This window comes from Carettochelys insculpta, chromosome 8 (genome assembly GCF_033958435.1).
Source record: "Carettochelys insculpta isolate YL-2023 chromosome 8, ASM3395843v1, whole genome shotgun sequence".
NCBI classification, from domain to species: Eukaryota; Metazoa; Chordata; order Testudines; family Carettochelyidae; genus Carettochelys; species Carettochelys insculpta.
Window position 1 is genome coordinate 55,158,324 of NC_134144.1, and position 18,094 is coordinate 55,176,417.

At 43.0% G+C, this 18,094-nt stretch overlaps 1 protein-coding gene across 1 annotated transcript in view; it reads left to right on the top strand.

The window, feature by feature from the left end:
• LRP1B (LDL receptor related protein 1B) overlaps positions 1–18,094 on the top strand; it is a 1,349,009-nt gene that overhangs the window by 911,908 nt on the left and 419,007 nt on the right. Inside the window, exons 28-29 of the mRNA XM_075000767.1 lie at positions 4,957–5,088; positions 12,984–13,211. Of these exons, the coding sequence (XP_074856868.1) occupies positions 4,957–5,088; positions 12,984–13,211 (360 nt within the window). The remainder of the gene's footprint in view (positions 1–4,956; positions 5,089–12,983; positions 13,212–18,094) is intronic.

An 18,094-nucleotide genomic window follows, 5' to 3' on the forward strand; every position in this document is an offset into this window, starting at 1 on the left:
TATGCTTCTGACTTGTGCTTTTCCCAGTTCCTTGTGCAAATTTTAAAATAGCTAATATAGATATGTTTAAACCAACTGTCCCTCAACACCCACCTCTTACTTTCACTTAATCATAGAATGATGTGCATGGGATTTGTTATGGCTCAGTCACTCTCATGGCAACTGTTTGATATAACAATTAGACAATTATTTCAGTGAAAAATCGAGCAGGAACAGAATTGTGATGAAGATAACTCTAATTCAAATATCTAACTTATAAAATAGAAAAGGGAGCTCTGAAAGTTACTCACAAAGCTGATTACCTGGAAATACATGATCTTGTTTTCACAATTACTTAAGTATGAAAGTGCTTTTTAAAAGTAGGATTTTCAAATATAACCTTGAATTGGGAAAGAATAGATAACTCAGCACATTTTCGTTTTTCCAAGACAGAGTTTTAAGACTGTAGAAAACTTGCCAGTAATTGCCCCATTTTTCAGGGGTAATCTCTCCATAGAAAAACCCTGAGCATTAAGTAAAAGGAAATATTTGAGGCAAAAATCATTTTGAATATATCTTGGCAAAAGTAATTGGGACTATTTTTGTCATTGTTTAAAGTTAGAAACCTAGTTCTAATTCAGTAATTTTAACATAAATGTGATCCTTTATCTTTACCTCATCACTGTCAGCATGCCGGTCCCATGAACAATGTGACCCTCTCAGCACTAATCGGGTCAGGTGCTGATGCTTATGTCCTTGTCCTCATGTTAAATTACTTGTCCACTAATACCCCTATTTTTTCCAGAATTGCTTTTTTCCAGGATATAGTCCTCCATTTTGCATTTGTAGTTCCTAGAGGTATTCACTGACCAAAAGTAATGCTAACAGAAAGTTAAGGTTGTCCAGTGATATCTCGCACCCTTCCAGGACTTTGAGTTCAGGAAAATTCAAACCTCAGAAATATAGAAATATAGAATTAATATGCACAGCAATGCCTAAGACGTGTCTGAGTTATACTGGCATAAAAGAAAGGAGAGCTAGAGAGCTAGCTAGAGCCAGAGGAAAATGGCATGACTAAAATCTCTCTGCTCCATTCTGATTCCACTCTGGTTTTGGACCCATGGATTTCAGCATATGAAAGCTGGAAATCAAACCAGCACTGGGGAGCTGACCATGAACATGCTAGTGAAGTGTAAGAAACTTGAAAGCACAACTTAACAATATTTTAATATTTGAAGTACTCTTTAGAAGAAAAATAACTGATGAATGACAGTGGAGCAAAATTAACTTGGCTTTGATGCCCTTTAAAATAAGCTAAAATAATTTCAGATGTTTATGCAAAATACTTTTTAGTTCTTTTTTCACTCCTGAAGTTCTCAGACTTCTATTTTCCAATCAGATCCTTCCAGCTACTGCTGCAACAACTGATTGACTTTCTTCCACAATGAGTACAATGACACATTAAAGTTTCAGGCTTGTGTCTTCTCAGCTCTGCACAGTGTGCATCTATCTAGCCACTATTGTTCTTCCACCTAATATATTGCATTTCTCTTGTAGTTTTTCACATTTAATATCTAAGTGTAGTAGTATATGCAATGTATACTGGATCATGTCTGACTTAAAGGAACACAGAGTATATACAAAGAGAAAAGAGCATAGTTGTGAATGGAAACCTGACTAAATGCTACGATTTTCAATAGCATATGGGCAAAAGTATATGGACTTGCTATAGAGAGGAAGAGTATGCTAATTACCTAAACCAGACAAATATATTTTAATGTATTTGAGAGCAAGTTTAAGTATTAGTTTTTGTTTGATTTGTTTTCAAATGTGGACACCCGAACTATGTGTAACGTTACCTATTTTTAAGGTCCATAGTTGGTCTCCTCGGACTTCCCAACTTATGAAGAAAATGCAGCATCATCTTTCACATTAAATTAATTTGTTTCTTCTGTTTTTGATGTTAAATTACATTTTTATTAAATTTTTGGGCCAAGAAAAACTGTTTGTGCTTAGTTTTAATTTAAAATAATATTTTAATATCAAGATTTTGTTTATTTTAAATGACTTTTTTTTTTGTTAAAAGGGGGATTGGATGATGGTAAAGAAGTGAGGGCCATGAGGGTTTCTCAGAAATCAAAAGGCGGGGTGTGATGCTGAAAAGTTTAGGAACCGCTGGCTTATGGGGAGGTGTATTCCTAGCAGTTGCTTTCTTTTTCACCTGTTTAAACTTCCTTTGCCCTTTCTTTCTTCTCGATGGCACAATTTACTGCATAAATGCAAATTTATCAGATTGAACATTCCTTTGCCAACTTTTGTTTGGGAAGGTCTGTGGAGTGCGTGGAGTGTGAAACGTGTAAATAGCACTATACAGGGAAATCTTATAACTTCATATGCAAAGTTGACACACATTTTACCAAGACATTACTGAGCAGGAAAATGTGAGTTTTCAAATTATACCTTGCAGGTCATTCTTTGTACAAAGATTATTATAGTACTGTGTAAGGTATGAATTCTACCAGAAAAACCCTACGTTGTCCTAGAATATGCTGTTCCTGGACCACAGAATACTAGAACTGGAAGGAACCTTGAGAGGTCCTTTAGTCCAGTAGCCTGCACTCATGACACGACCAAGGAATCGCTATATTTGCGTATATGGAAATAATTAAGCTGCCAGTAGATAGTGAATAATGTGTAGCACAAATTTGCCAGGGGGGTATGGGGGGAGGGTAGGACCAATAAAACTTGCTCACTGCAAGCATTTTCTTCTGGCAGCTGTTTATATCCAGGCAGCACTACTTGAATCAAAGGTCTATTTAACTTGATTTTGAAAATACTGTAGTTATATTTCTTTGAATGGTATAATCTGTGAGAAGTCTACTTAGCACGAATATAATTGACAGTGCATTATGTTAAATTCATTCATAATTGATACTGTTTGGGGGTTGTCATTCTTTAAACTAGTACTGGCTTAAGAGACCCTGGAAATAATGGAAAGCTTTTGGGTTTTTGCAAATATTGCAAAAATAAGACAAAGCTTTTCAGCAGCAAAGGTGCTGGTGTACTGAGAAGTCAAAGTGTGGGGGAAAAATTGTTAGTACTTTCCTAAATACAGCTTATAGACTTTGGCTGCATCTGGATTCAGTCATCTCGATTCAGTCTAGGTCCTGGCAGCATGATGCAAATAAGGGCTTCCAAAATTGCAAATGGTTACTCATTTCCATATTTATGAGGATTATTTGCATATTTGGGGGGGGGACAGTGTAGACATGGTTCTGCCAGCAAAAAAAAAAAATCCGGCAGAATTCTGGGGTAAGGTGCTGGTGACAGAGGGCATTTTTGCCACAGAACCATGTCCACATTGCTTGTTTTCTGCCATCCATAAGGAAATGAGCTTTGTAAATATGCAAATGAGTGTATATTTGCAATTTCGTGAGTCCTCATTTGCATCATGCTGTTAGCAGCTGGACTGAATCTAGATGCAGCCAAAGTGTGTAAAGCACAAGTAACTAAATAGAGCTTCAATATATGATCATTGTCTTATTTGCTTTGATCACTTCTGAAATAGTCATTTTTTTACTTTTAAACAGATGTCATTGGACTGCATATCTAATACCCCATTAAGATTCATAGACATTGTTCATACCTTTTCAAACTTGTGTCAGTATTTTTGCAGACATAGGCATACATGACAACATTCATCTACATCTGTGGTACATTATGATTGTTTTCTACAATTATAAGCACTAGAGACATACTTGTCTTTCCTTAAAACAAATTTTAACATTCTGGAGCATCAGCTGGCAATGAGTGGTGGCAGGCTGGGGGTTGTAATGGACTGAGAACCTGACAACTTTCCTCATTTGATGACAGAATTTAGGTGCCCCGGGGTTTTTCTCTAGTGATATTCCAAATTTTCCATACTTCTTATTGTGTATTATTTATTTAACTTATCTATCTTTTTTAATTTTCACAAAGGAGTATACAGATACTTGAAAAAAGTGATATTACTTTAAATATACATATAATTTTTAAAGAAATATTTCATAATGCTGATTGTTTTAGGAAATAAAGGGGCATTTTCCTGTGGATTTATGGTCAGCTTTTATAATAAAGATATTCATTTGTGAAGACCACACACACAGTTTTAAACTCCGTGTTCAAGCCAAGATCCCTCATGGATAATTAGGTTCTACTGCTTATCGTACTCTTTGCAAATTCAACTGGAGACATTGTTGCTCACTTCCCTTCATGTGTATCTGTGTATTTTTCTGTCTAACTGGCTGTCTACATTAGTAGCATCCATCAACAGTAACGTCTCTTGAGAGAGTGCATCTGTGCACAAAAGTAGATCAACAAAGCCATCCTGTCTGTCAACAGAGAGCAGCCAGACTGCCTTGCCCTCTATAGACAGAACAGCTGGCCAGACACTCTGCAAACGGGGCCTCCCGGTGAACCAGAAACCCTCTCCATCAACAGAAGCATCTACACTGTGGTTCTGTGGACAGAATTCTGTCAACAGAGTGTTATTCCTCAAATTTTTGAGGGATGACACCATCGAGACAAATGCAGAGTTCTGTCAAAACACTGTCAACAGAACGATTTGTGTAGGTAGACACTCCCTGAGTTATGGAGGCTTCTTTTTGAGTTATGAGTTAGAAGGCTCTTTCTGTCAACAAAACTCTAGTGTAGATATCACTTGCATCTATGAGATAATGCTTCTTATGTATGTTTTTTGGCTGTTTCTTCACCAGTATTTTATTTGTTTTGTTTTCAGTGGTTAATGAAGTGAACTCTAAATTTGTAAAGTGAATTGTAATTATTTGTGAGATGTAAACATCGTAGAAATGACACCTCTAGGAGTTACATGGTCACATTCTTGGAAAATAGATGGGAGATTAATTCCTGGCCTCAGGAGGTTGTTTTTATTTATACTGTTTATTCTATTCACTATTAATTCTCATTCTATAATTCCAGTTTCTAATCCCTGTGCTGCTAACAATGGCAGAGGTCCATGTTCTCATATGTGTCTGATCAACTACAATAGAAGTGCTGCATGCACATGTCCTCATCTAATGAAACTGTCCACAGACAAGAAAACATGTTACGGTAAGTTTCTTATTTGTTTTTTCTGGAAACCAAATTTTGTCTTATTTCCTTCGAGTTTACATTTTAAACAGGACAGAATGAGATTAATAATCTTTGAAATGGTCTGCACAATGGTTTTAGTGATAATTTTGAAGGTATACCTACTTAATGAGCATGGATAGATTATTTTAATATATGCTGTATATGGAACTTTGATATTTATAAACGTGTTCAATTTTTTCTATTACTTATTTATGTCTTGTGTTAGTAGAACTTATCCCTGTAGTACAGGAAGATTTATAAGGGCAAGGTGCGTATCAGAAAATGGTGACATAACAAAAATATTTAATAGCTTTAATCTCTGCCTGCTCTTCTGAAGTCGTCTTAGCATAATTTTGGGAGATTAAGACCTAAAATAAAGAACATGCATAAAACAGGTAACCTTGCAGGGGATGGGCATGTGTGTATAAAGATTATGAACAAAGCTGTGTAATAGCCTCAGAATGTCAACAATTTTTGTTCATTTTTAGTAAAAGCTTATAATGCACTCTTCAGTACCTAAGAGTGTGTAGGAGCTTTCTTGAATAACATTTTTGTTATACCAAAATATGTTCATGAAAACAGTACTTATTCCCCAATTCATACACTGATACTCTAAAATGTTGCAAGTAGTTTAGAGACAAGACAAAAGGTTCTGTTCTGCCCTTGATCTATGCTATTTATGTATCATACACTAACACAACTGTCTAATTTGTTACTGGATTCAGTGGAACAATGGACCACTTCTCTGTTTTCCCCCTGCTTTTCTCTCATCCATTTGTAATCAGTGCATTTTTGCAGATCTTCTTGTAGCTACTTCTGCTTGTAATTCTTCCCCCATGGACAAGTGATTTTCCAGAAATTTCAACTATTATTTAGCATTACATAGGTGCGCATGTGAATAGGTCTGGGTGACAAATGCAAAAGTGATTTGGCTACCCCATGCAGTTCTGTTGCTGTGGCATTTCGGTGGAGACACTACAGGTTGAACTTTTCCCATCTGGCACCTTTGGAACCTTACCAGTGCTGTACAAGAGAATTTGCTGGGCCCTTGGAGGTCAATATTTTCTAGCACATCACCAATATCTCCACTTCTTATTGGGCTCCTAGAAGACATTTAGGGTAAATTATAGCTAAATAACAGCACAGAAAACTGAGAGCCAGGACTGGTGGCTGTAAACAAACTTTATGGGACCATGGGAAATTTGGTCGTACCCCTGATAAATGATCATCTGGCTAACTAAAATCATGCTGAATTATGGTTCTTCTTCGAGTGGTCCCCGTGGGTGCTCCACAGTAGGTGTCAGGCTCGCCCCGGCGCCGCAGCTTGGAAAATCTTCAGCAGTCTCCATCGGGTCGCACATGCGCCGATGCGCATCAGCTCTTCGTGCGCTTATGGTCACGTGCACGATCCGGTCCCCGCCAGTTCCTTCTCAACCGCTAACGGCTGCAGACGGAATCCTCTCTGGCTCCAACGCCTGAGACAGATAAATCTTATTTTTTCTCATGTTAATAGTTTTTAACAGTTCATAGTTAGCAGTTCTATAGTTATTATAGTTAGTTACTCTGTTAAAAGTTGTTAAAAGCTAAAGACTATCTTAAAACCGCAGCGGCCGCCTCCGGGCGGGCCCGCTGCTTTTGTTTGTCAGCCTTCAAAGGCCAACGGTTATTAACATCACCTAATAGACTGTTAAGTGTGCTATTAGCACCTAAGGACTCAGAGTTAAGTTTTAACAATGCCATCCCCCGGCTTTAAGAAGTGTGAATCTTGCCGGGAGGCCATGCCTGCTTCGGATGGCCATAGCAGATGCACACGGTGCCTCAGGGAGACGCACGTTCCCCAGAAGTGCTCCCATTGTTCCAAGTTGACTAATAGAGCTAGAAAAGATAGAGAAATGAGGCTGAAGATGCTACTAGTTGACAAAGCACTTCAGCCTGCCTCATCGGAGACAACACATGCAGAGGGCTCTTCAGGATCGCACAAGAGGAAGGCTGCCTCTTTGACCTCCTCTGCGCAGAAGAAAAGAAGAGCCTCGCCTACTCGATCCCTGCCCCTTACTGTTGGGAGCGGGACGAGTGTAACAAAGGGCCCACGCACGCTGGCTTCCTCCACTGGTAAAGCCGCGGCGCATGCAACCACTCAAGGCCCTGCAGCTACCGGGGAGACAGCACCGAGAGCCGTGCGGGCACTAGTCAGTCCGGCACCGGCTACTGCAGCACCGATCGAGACTTCCCCAGAGGCACCGGAGATGACGGCACCGAGGACATTGGCACCAATGACGACGGCACCGGGATCGACAGCACAGAGGACGACGGCACCGGCGACGATGGCACCAGCAACAGCGGCACCGAGAGCAGTGGAAATCAGCATGACACCTGCTCCGGTACCAAGTTCACCGATAAGACCACCCGAGAGGGTAAAGGCTAAAACGAAGACCAGGCACCGCAGCCCCTCTCCTGAGGTAATTGTGCTGCCTCTGTCACCACGATCACCACCAGAGATTCGACGGGCAGCAACACCTTCAGCCTGCCACAGATGTCCTTCTCCTTTTCTTCGGAGTCCATCCCAGGGGTCTGCATGCTTTTCTCCATCATCTAGCAGAGATCCCTACAAGTCTTCTCACAGAGGCTCTCCTCGTACGTCGGTATCATCTCGGAGGTCTCGACATTCCAGGCACCACCCTTACATCCTTGGGTCATGGTCCAGGTCTCCATTGCCGGGCCCCTGTCCCTGTTGCTACGACCGCCATCATTATGTGGGGCGTCAGCATAGGAGGTCGACGTCTCACTATGGATCCCCGTCAACCACCCCTCAACTCCACAGTGTTCTACTTCCACCTGGGGGAACACCACGAGTTCCCCAATCAGAGGCTGGGTCTAAAGACATTGAACCCCACCTCGAAATTCCACAAAGGCAATCACATCAATACAGCCAGGATCCAGAGGAATTGGAGGAGAAATACCATTGTGATACCTCCTCATCCTCGCCAGACGAGGCCGTGGTCCCTGGAGACATTTCTCCCCCAGATGACCTGAAACAGTTCCAGGAGCTGTTCAAACGAGTAGCTCAATCCCAAGATATTCAAGTGGCGGAGGTGCAGGAGAAACACCACAGACTCCTTAAAAACCTCAGGCCTCCATCTTCTTCTAAAATTGCTATTCCTCTGGACGATGCAATCATGGAGGCAGCCACTAATATATGGCAGACTCCAGCATCCGCTCTACCTACCAACAAAAGAGCAGACAAAAAGTACTTCGTCCCAGCAAAAGGTATGGAATTTCTATTTAGTCATCCACAGCCAAACTCGCTAGTGGTTGAATCGTCCCAACACAGGTCCAAATCGTCCCAGTACAAATCTGGGGGATAGGACAAGGACATAAAGAAGCTGGATCTTCTGGGTAGAAAAGCCTACTCCTCCTCTACTCTGTTGCTCCGCATGGCCAACTATGCCACTCATTTGTTGAAGCACAATTTCAACAACTATTCCAAGCTTACTGCCCTCATGGACTTCCTTCCGGAGGATAAAAGGCCAATTCTTAAGGCAATTGTGCAAGAGGGCTACGCGGCTGCTTAAGCGGGCGTGCAGATTGCACTGGATGTGGAGGACACAGCGGCCCGCGCCGTGGCCACGGCAGTGGTAATGCGGAGAGAGTCATGGCTTCACACATCCGGCATTCCAAAGGAGTTACAGGTCAAAATTGCAGACCTCCCCTTCGACAAAATAAAATTGTTTGCTGAATCGACCGACTCAGTCCTACACTCGAGCAAAGATTCCAGAGTGACACTTCGGACTTTGGGGATATATACCCCACCGTTCAGAAGGAAGAAATTTTATCCTCAGCAATGCCGTTATGGTAACCAACAGCAATGTACCCAATTTCAACGGGGGTGTGATCAGGGATGTCATCAACAAACACATTATAAGGGCCCTAGGCGCCGGCCTCAGCAGGGCAATACCTCCGCAGGGCAAAGTGCAAGACAGCAAGTTTGACGGGTATGTCGAGGGCCGCGAAGCCAAGACTGTACCTCAGTGCCAATCTCAGCACATGTTCCATCACCGACTCAAGCCATTTTACCCACAATGGAAAAGCATCACGTCAGACAAGTGGGTATTGGAGATTGTAAACACAGGATACATGATCCCCTTCCAGTCTTTACCTCCAACAAATCCTCCCACTGCACCCCTTCTCAGAGACCCCTCTCACCTACCGGAATTAAGGCGGGAGGTGGACCACCTCCTATTCATAGGGGCGGTGGAAAGAGTACCGGAAAAATTTCAAGGCAAAGGGTTCTACTCCAGGTATTTCCTGACGGAAAAGAAGACAGGATGGTGGAGACCCATTTTGGATCTACGCGCACTGAACCAGTACCTACACAAACAGCGCTTCAAAATGACTACGATGGCTTCAATAATCATGGCACTAGACCATGGTGATTGGTTTGCAGCCCTCGACTTACAGGATGCGTATTTTCATATCGCAATTCATCCAGCCCACAGGCGTTTCCTCCGGTTCCTTGTGGGCACAGATCATTTCCAGTACAGAGTCCTCCTATTCGGACTCTCTTCAGCACCCAGAGTCTTCACCAAGACCATAGCGGTGGTGTCAGCACACCTACACAGCCAGGGAGTTTTCATTTTCCCGTACCTGGACGATTGCCTGCTAAAGGGAACTTCCCGGGCGGAGGTATTACGGATGATACACATCACCACAAACACATTTACCTCACTGGGCCTCATCATCAATTTCTCAAAATCAAAGACCGACCCCACGCAAAATATAGAGTTTATAGGGGCTCGGATAGACTCAGTCACGTCAAGGGTGTATTTACCCGAGGCTCGTTTTCGTGCCATTGAATCTCTCTTATAACTACTAACGTACAGCCCCACTGTTCCAGTTCTCACATGCTTACAACTGTTAGGGCATATGGCAACCACCATGTTTGTGGTGCAAAACGCCAGGCTGCATATGCGAGGAGTGCAGCATTGGTTGGCAACCATATACAAACCCTCAATCCACACCGTCCACAAGAGGGTGTCACTTACAACAGAGGCACGAAGCTCGCTAACATGGTGGGGAAACCCCAAGAATCTCCTAACAGGGGTGCCCTTCTGCCAACCGCAAATTACTGTGTTCATTACAACAGATGCCTCCCATATGGGATGGGGGGCTCACATGGACAACAAAACCACTCAAGGATTATGGTCCCCCGCGGAGAAGACACTGCACATAAACATATTAGAGCTCAGGGCAGTGTTCAATGCATGCAGGCATTTTCACAATTATCTGCGCGGAAAAATAGTTGGCGTGAATACCGACAACACCACCACCATGTTTTATATAAACCGACGGGGGAGCCAGGTCTCGTACGCTTTGTGCGGAGGCGGTCCGACTCTGGAACTGGTGCATCGCCAACAATATAATCAGAAAGGCTTCATACCTACTGGGGGGTCCACAAAGTCAAGGCGGACCAACTCAGCAGACACTTTGCGCCCACTCACGAGTGGCAGATCTGTTCAGACCTACTTCACCAAGTGTTCCGCAGATGGGGTTTTCCCCAAATTGACTTGTTCACCACCCGAGAAAACAAGAAATGTCCCCAGTACTGCTCCAGAGCGGGCATGGGACAGGAGTCTTTGGGGGACGCCTTCATGATCCCATGGAAGGGCCCTCTACTTTATGCATTCCCTCCCACGACACTTATACACAAGGTCTTGGAGAAGGCCAGAAGGGAGAAAGCACGTATGATACTCATAGTCCCAACCTGGGACCGGCAACAGTGGTTCCCATTGCTCTTGTGCATGGCTCAACATCGGCCATTTCCCCTACCGACAGTACCGGACATTCTCACTCAGGCTCGGGGGTCAATACTGCACCCGCACCCGAAGAGACTTCGGCTACAAGCATGGCTAATCCATGGCTAAGCGCCTTAGAGACTACATGCTCAGAGGGAGTACAACAAGTCCTTGAATGTAGTCGGAGAACTTCCACCAGAAAGACTTATCAGCACAGATGGTTGCGTTTTTCCGAATGGTGTTCCTCCAGGCAACTAATACCCCAGGACGCCACCATACCTACGATTCTGGATTATTTGCTACAACTCAAACAAAACGGACTTTCGCTATCCTCTATAAAGGTGCATCTGGCGGCTATATCAGCGTTTCGGCACGAAGGGAATGGATCAACCACATTTGCCCATCCTGTTGTCTCGCGTTTCCTAAAGGGGTTGGTGAATCTGTACCCCCCTCGGAAACCAATACCGCCGTCATGGAGTTTAGACCTAGTTCTACACACCTTCTCGGGACTGCCCTTTGAACCATTGGCTATGGTCCCCCTTCGACTACTTACTATTAAAACGACTTTCCTCCTGGCAATCATGTCAGCTCGCAGAGTGAGTGAGCTCATGGCCATAATGTCCACACCACCCTGCACGATCTTCTCAAAGGAAGCGGTGGTCTTACGATTACACCCAGCCTTCGTTCCGAAGGTCTCTTCAGACTTTCATATCAACGAACCAATAGTGCTGCCCTCGTTCTATCCTAAGCCTCACAACTCAAATGAAGAGGCACGGTTGCACTTACTTGACGTAAGAAGGGCACTGGCCTTCTACATCGATAGAACTAAACCTTTCTGGAAAACGGACAGACTCCTGGTGTCCATTGCATCCAGGTCAAAAGGAGAAGCACTATCTTCACAGAGGATTTCAAATCACATTGTGTCTTGCATAAGACTGTGTTACGAGATTTGCAAGACTCCTCTGCCAGTTTCGCCAAGAGCCCACTCTACTAGGGCGATGGCGGCGGCAACGGCCTTCTTCAAAGGCATCGCACTGAGAGATATCTGCAGAGCGGCGACGTGGTCTTCCTATGACACCTTCACCAAGCACTACGCCATGCACAGGATGCTTGATGAGGATACATGCCTGTCGACAGCAGTCCTTTCATGGGCAAGCTGTGCATAAATTGGGTACCCACCTCCTTTTTCAGCGGGGGTTACTGCTGGGTAGTCACGTACTGTGGAGCACCCATGGGGACCTCTCGAAGAAGAAAGAGAAGTTACTCACCTGTGTAGTAACAATGGTTCTTCGAGATGTGTCCCCGTGGGTGCTCCACTACCCACCCTTTCCTCCCCACTTCGGAGCTCTGTTTGTGTGTTTTTTCAGGGGCGTCCGGAGCGGTTGATCAGGAACTGGTGGGGACCGGATCGCGCACGTGACCGTAAGCGCGCGAAGAGCCGACGCACATCGGCGCATGCGCGACCCGACGGAGACTGCTGAAGATTTTCCGAGTTGCGGCGCCGGGGTGGGCCCAACACCTACTGTGGAGCACCCACGGGGACACATCTCGAAGAACCATCGTTACTACACAGGTGAGTAACTTCTCTATGTTGCTGGATGAGAGTGTTCTGGATTAGAAAGGTTCAACCTGTAGTACATCCACAGGAAAGTTTCTCCTGTTGGTGTAGTAAATCCACCTCTGCAAGAGGTGGCAGCTATCTCAACAGGAGATGTTTGCTCATAGACATAGTGCTGTCCACACAGAAGTAGAAAACTGCATCAGTCAGAGTTTTCACACCTCTGTGTGACATGGCCTCAGGGAGCTAATAGTTTTAAAATGTTACTTCTAGTCTGGTCTTTCTTTGGAAATTTGCAAGGCTATAGAGATATACTTTAAAATATTTTTAATATGGGTTAATTAATACATATTACTACTCTGTAGTAGGTTTCTGTACATTGTATTAACAGATTTGCATACAAAATATTGTTCTTACAGCATGGATATAAACATTGTTTAAAATTTGTAAAACAATATTTAGTGGATAACTTTCAATTCAGTCAGTTGTAATTAAGGAATGAACTTTTCCCTTTTTTCTTACAGAAATGAAGAAATTTCTTCTTTATGCCAGACGTTCAGAAATAAGGGGTGTGGATATAGAGAACCCATACTTCAATTTCATCACTGCCTTCACTGTCCCAGACATTGATGATGTAACAGTCATAGATTTTGATGCAGTAGAGGAACGCTTGTACTGGACAGACATAAAAACACAAACAATCAAGCGAGCTTTTATCAATGGGACTGGTTTAGAAACAGTTATCTCACGAGGTGAGCAACAAAATGTTTATTGAAAAGTGTTAATCATTCATTATAATAAATTTACTTTTGTACTAACTATGGAATATTTACATTTCGCCACATTTCTGATGGCTTGTACTTTGAATTGATTCAGAACAATTTTGTTTATTAATAGAGCAATACTAACATATTCCAGATTTGTTTTAATCACTGTAGAGGCATAAAACATATAGGCTGCAGCTACACAGAGCTCTGCTCAGCACTGCTGCCAGTAGAGCTATGAAAACTGAGGTTCTCAGGATTTCAAATGGCTGCTTATTTGCCTACTCCTGAAGCTCGTTACCATAGCCATGCAAGAGATCGGTGATGGCAGAAGGGGGTGCTGGTACTGCAGAGGCCACGTGGATGTGCTTCTGCCGATTAAACCCTTCTCTGTCACCAGTCCCTTATGCCTGAACAGAACAAATACAAACAATCCTATGTTCCTAGAAAGATTAGAAGTCGGGGGTGGGGAGGGAAACCTCAAGAAGCCATGGAATCATAGAATCATAGAACACTAGAACTGGAAGGGACCTCCAGAAGCCAGTGAGTCCAGTTCCCTGCCCTCTTGGCAGGACCAGGAGGGCACCATCTAGATCATCCCTGATAGGTGTCTGTCTAACCTTCTCTTAAGTATCTCCAACAATGGAGATTCCCCAACCTCCCTAGCTAACTTATTCCAGTGTTTAACCTCCCTGACAGTTAAGAAGTTTTTCCTAATGTCTAATCTAAACCTCCCTTGCTGCAGTTTAAGCCCATTGATCCTTGTCCTAACCTCAGAGGCCAAGGAGAACAATTTTTCTCCCTCCTCCTCCTTGTAACCCTCTTTGAGGTACTTGAAAACTGCTATCATGTCCCCTCTAAGTCTTCTCTTTTCTGAACTAAACAAGTTCTTTAAGTTTTCTCTCATAGCTCATGTTCTCTAGACCTTTAATAATTCTTGTTGCTCTTATCTGGGCTTTCTCCAATTCCTCCACATCTTTCTTGAAATGTGGTGCCTAGAACTGGACACAATACTCCAACTGAGGCTCAGTGAGCACTGAATAGAGAGGAAGAATGACTTTTTGTGTCTTGCTCACAACACTCCTCTTAAACACAGAATCATGTTTGTTTTTTTGGCAACAGCTTCAAAATGTTGACTCATATTTAGCCTGTTGTCCACTATGACCCCTAAATCCCTTGCTTCAGTATTTCTTTCTAGAATGTCCATTCCCATTCTATGTAGATGAAGCTGATTGTTGCTTCCTAAATGGAGTACTTTGCATTTGTCCTTATTAAACTTCATCCAGTTTACTTCGGACTATTTCTCCAGTTTGTCCAGATCATTCTGAATTATGAGCCTGTCCTTCAAAGAAGTTTCAACCCCTCCCAGCTTGGTGTCATCTTAATAAGCATACTTTCTATGCCAATATCTGAACTGTTGATGAAGATACTGAATAGAACTTGTCCCAAAACAGATCCCTGCATAACCCTACTTGTTACGCCCTTTCAGTGTGACTGTGAACCATTAATAACTACTCTCTGAGAATGGTTAGCCAGCCAGTTATGCATCCGCCTTATAGTGGCTCCTTCTAAGTTGTATTTGTTTAGTTTATTGATAAGAATATCATGCAAGACCGTGTCAAATGCCTTACTAAAGTGTAGGTATACCACATCCACTGCCTCTCCCTTATCCAAAAGGCTTCTTATCTTGTCAAAAAAAGCTATCAGATTGATCTGGCATGATTTGTTCTTCACAAATCCATGTTGGCTGTTTCTATCACCTAATTTTCATCCAGATGTTTGCACGTGAATTCCTTAATTAGTTGCTCCATCTTTATTTGATGCTTTAATGCTGTATTGGTTTTTCTCTATTTTCATTAGTGACCTGCTGTTCTTATCACAGTAAACAAGGAAACTGAAAAAAAAGATAATAGATTACTTACATAACATGTATTCATATGATCTACTACTAAGTTATTCTTCCAGAGAAGAATCATGGGTGGCTAGGTGAATAATGCATCCTCAGCTGTACTCCTCATCCTTCTGTAGAAACACCAATATCCTTCTTTAGAAATACTGATATTTCTAAAGCTTACTGGTCTCATTGTGCTTCAGAAAAAATTATCTCCATTGAGGAGCACCAAACATTTTAACATTAACAACACTGTTGTAGGTCCAGAGGAAATCTAAACTAATCATCCCTCTGCAATCTGCTAAATAATTCTTTTCAGCAAAATATAAGCATGTTCTGGGCTGAGCTAGAGGTATCAATGTCATGTTTCCCACAGTCTTCATAAATGTGGTAATAGAATCAACAGTGGTCAAGTCAAAGACCACAGAGATCAGTTCTTGTAAAAGAATTTGGTGGACAATGTATTCTCTTTCTCTTTGTATCTGTTTTCTGCTACGGTTCATATTGCAAATTATCTTTTCTTTATAGACTAGATGCAATTTGACCTGAATAAAAATGCTTGCAACATTTGTAGTGCCAGAACGTGTCTGGAATTCAACTTCATCTGCTTTTTTATGTCAGAGATAAAGCAAAAAGTTTGACAGCAAAAGGATTCAGTTCAAGGATACAGAACAATGACAGTCATTTTGTTCAACTTCCTCAGAGGCCAGTAGGCTCTAAGACCCCTTTCCAAAAGGAGCAAAAGTTTTCAAGTCTTTGAAATATTTCCAAACTATTTCAAATCAGGTTAGGAATCTCTGCTTGACAACAGATTTTAGAGAGACCAAGGATCAGTTTTACTTTAAGGTATTTTCTGCATGATTCCCACTTGTGGACAGAGGCCTCATGCTGCAGAATTTCAGAGCCTACTGGAAGGCTGTGATACTGAGCCATATGAGTAACTTCAAACATTTGCAACGTGGTGATAAAAACACTTTGTGGCTCCACCTGGCCTGCCTGGACCCTCCTCTTTCTCAGTCAATTATGAGTAATATAAGGGAAAATTAGAGAAATGTGATAAGACTTCAGAGTCCACAGGAAACACCATTATTTTAGTCATAATTGACTGAGAAAGAGGACGGTCCAGGCAGGCCAGGTGGAGCCACAAAGTGTTTTTATCACCACGTTGCAAATGTTTGAAGTTACTCATATGGCCCAGTATCACAGCCTTCCAGTGGGATCTGAAATTCTGCAGCATGAGGCCTCTGTCCATATATATGTAACATATATGCATTAATTTTGAGATCCCCTTGGCCAGTGGTAGGGTTTTTAGATTTTTGCTTTCTCAACAAAGCAGGCACCTGGAAGCAGAGCAGACAGGGCTGCCCATGGTCTTGGATGCCCTGTCTGTTGAGAAAAGTCCCCCACCCAGAGCATTCACACAGCTTTTTTGTCAATATATCCTGTCAACAAAAGGCACTCTTCCTCATCTGGGAGTGGCAGAAGGTTGTCAGCAGAAGTGCTGACTTTTGTCAACATACTGTTGACAAAATGCATTTTGTATGTGGACGTTCCACTAGTTTTATCGACAAAAGTGGGGTTTTGTCAGCAAAACTCGCTAGTGTAGCCATAGCCATGGTGTTTTGGAGGCCTCAAGTTTGAAGTCTTTCTTTGTAGTTTCTTTCACTCAGGTGCTGACCAGTGGTACGGATTCTGTATCTATGTTGCCAGGGTCTTCCTTAGTAGTAGGCATCCTTCAGTCTGCATAGACTATGGATCGCACCCTTTATAGTTTCAATTGAGGACTTCATTTACAGCGTCTACTGTGACTATGAAGACCCACATGAGAGTGACAGTCCTTGCTGCATCTCTTGCAGATGTGATGGGTGTCTGGCAAGTCCTTAGTGTGCTTTCTGTGCGCTCGCTTCTCCTCTGCTAGCTGTCTGATCCTCATCTCGCCTTTCTGAAGGCCCTTGTGTAACCCCTGTCTCCATCTGCTGCGGTCATCTGCTAGTTCTTCCCAGTTGTCCAGCTCGATGTCTACCTCTCTGAGGTCTCTCTTGCAGACATCTTTGTAGAGCAACTGGGGGTGTCCGGGAGGTCTTTTGCCAGAGGCTAGCTCACCATACAGGATGTCTTTTGGAATCCTTCCATCATTCATCCTGTGGATGTGGCCAAGCCAGCGGAGCCAACGCTGCCTGAGGAGGGTGTGCATAGTTGGGATTCCAGCTTGCTCAAGGACGGCAGTGTTGGTCACTCTGTCCTTCCATGATATTCCAAGGATGCGCCTGAGGCAGCGCAAGTGGAAGACGTTCAGCCTCTTTTCCTGGCGGGCATACAGGGTCCAAGTCTCGCTGCCATAAAGGAGGGTGCTGAGGATGCAGGCTCTGTAGACTTGCATTTTGGTGTGAGTGTACAGCTTGTTGTTATTCCACACTCTCTTGCTGAGGGTCTTCCTTAAAGCTGAGAAAATAGGGTGTAATATTGGAGGTTTTTCTGGGTACAGCTGAGAGAGACAAATTGGGGCAAATTGCTGAAAACAGGGCTTCTTACAGCCCAAGATTGGGTGTCCTCCACTATTAGGCACCAAACCAGTGACAAAGAGCACTTCTGTTGCCACTCTGGCCAGCAAGAATTCATGCAAGCTATTCCCTTGTACTACAAGCAGTATCCCTCCTTACACAGATGAGAGGTTGTGTAAGCCAATCTCACCATATCTGAACAGGTTCTTCCAGTCCCAAAGGACCAGATGCATTCCCAGGTCAATAACTACCTTAGACCTTACCCAAAAGAGCACACTGTGCCAATCCTTCGCAATCTAAAATCTAAAGGTTTACAAATAAAATGAAAGAAGGAATAGGGTGAAAGTAAAAATTGATAAAACAATCAAATTTTATGCATCAGTCATAAAGTTCTTGATGCAGACTTGCAACAGTGGTGGAATTGCTACTCTTTTAAATATTTCTGGAGTACATCCTTTGATAGGATAGGTCAGCAATCT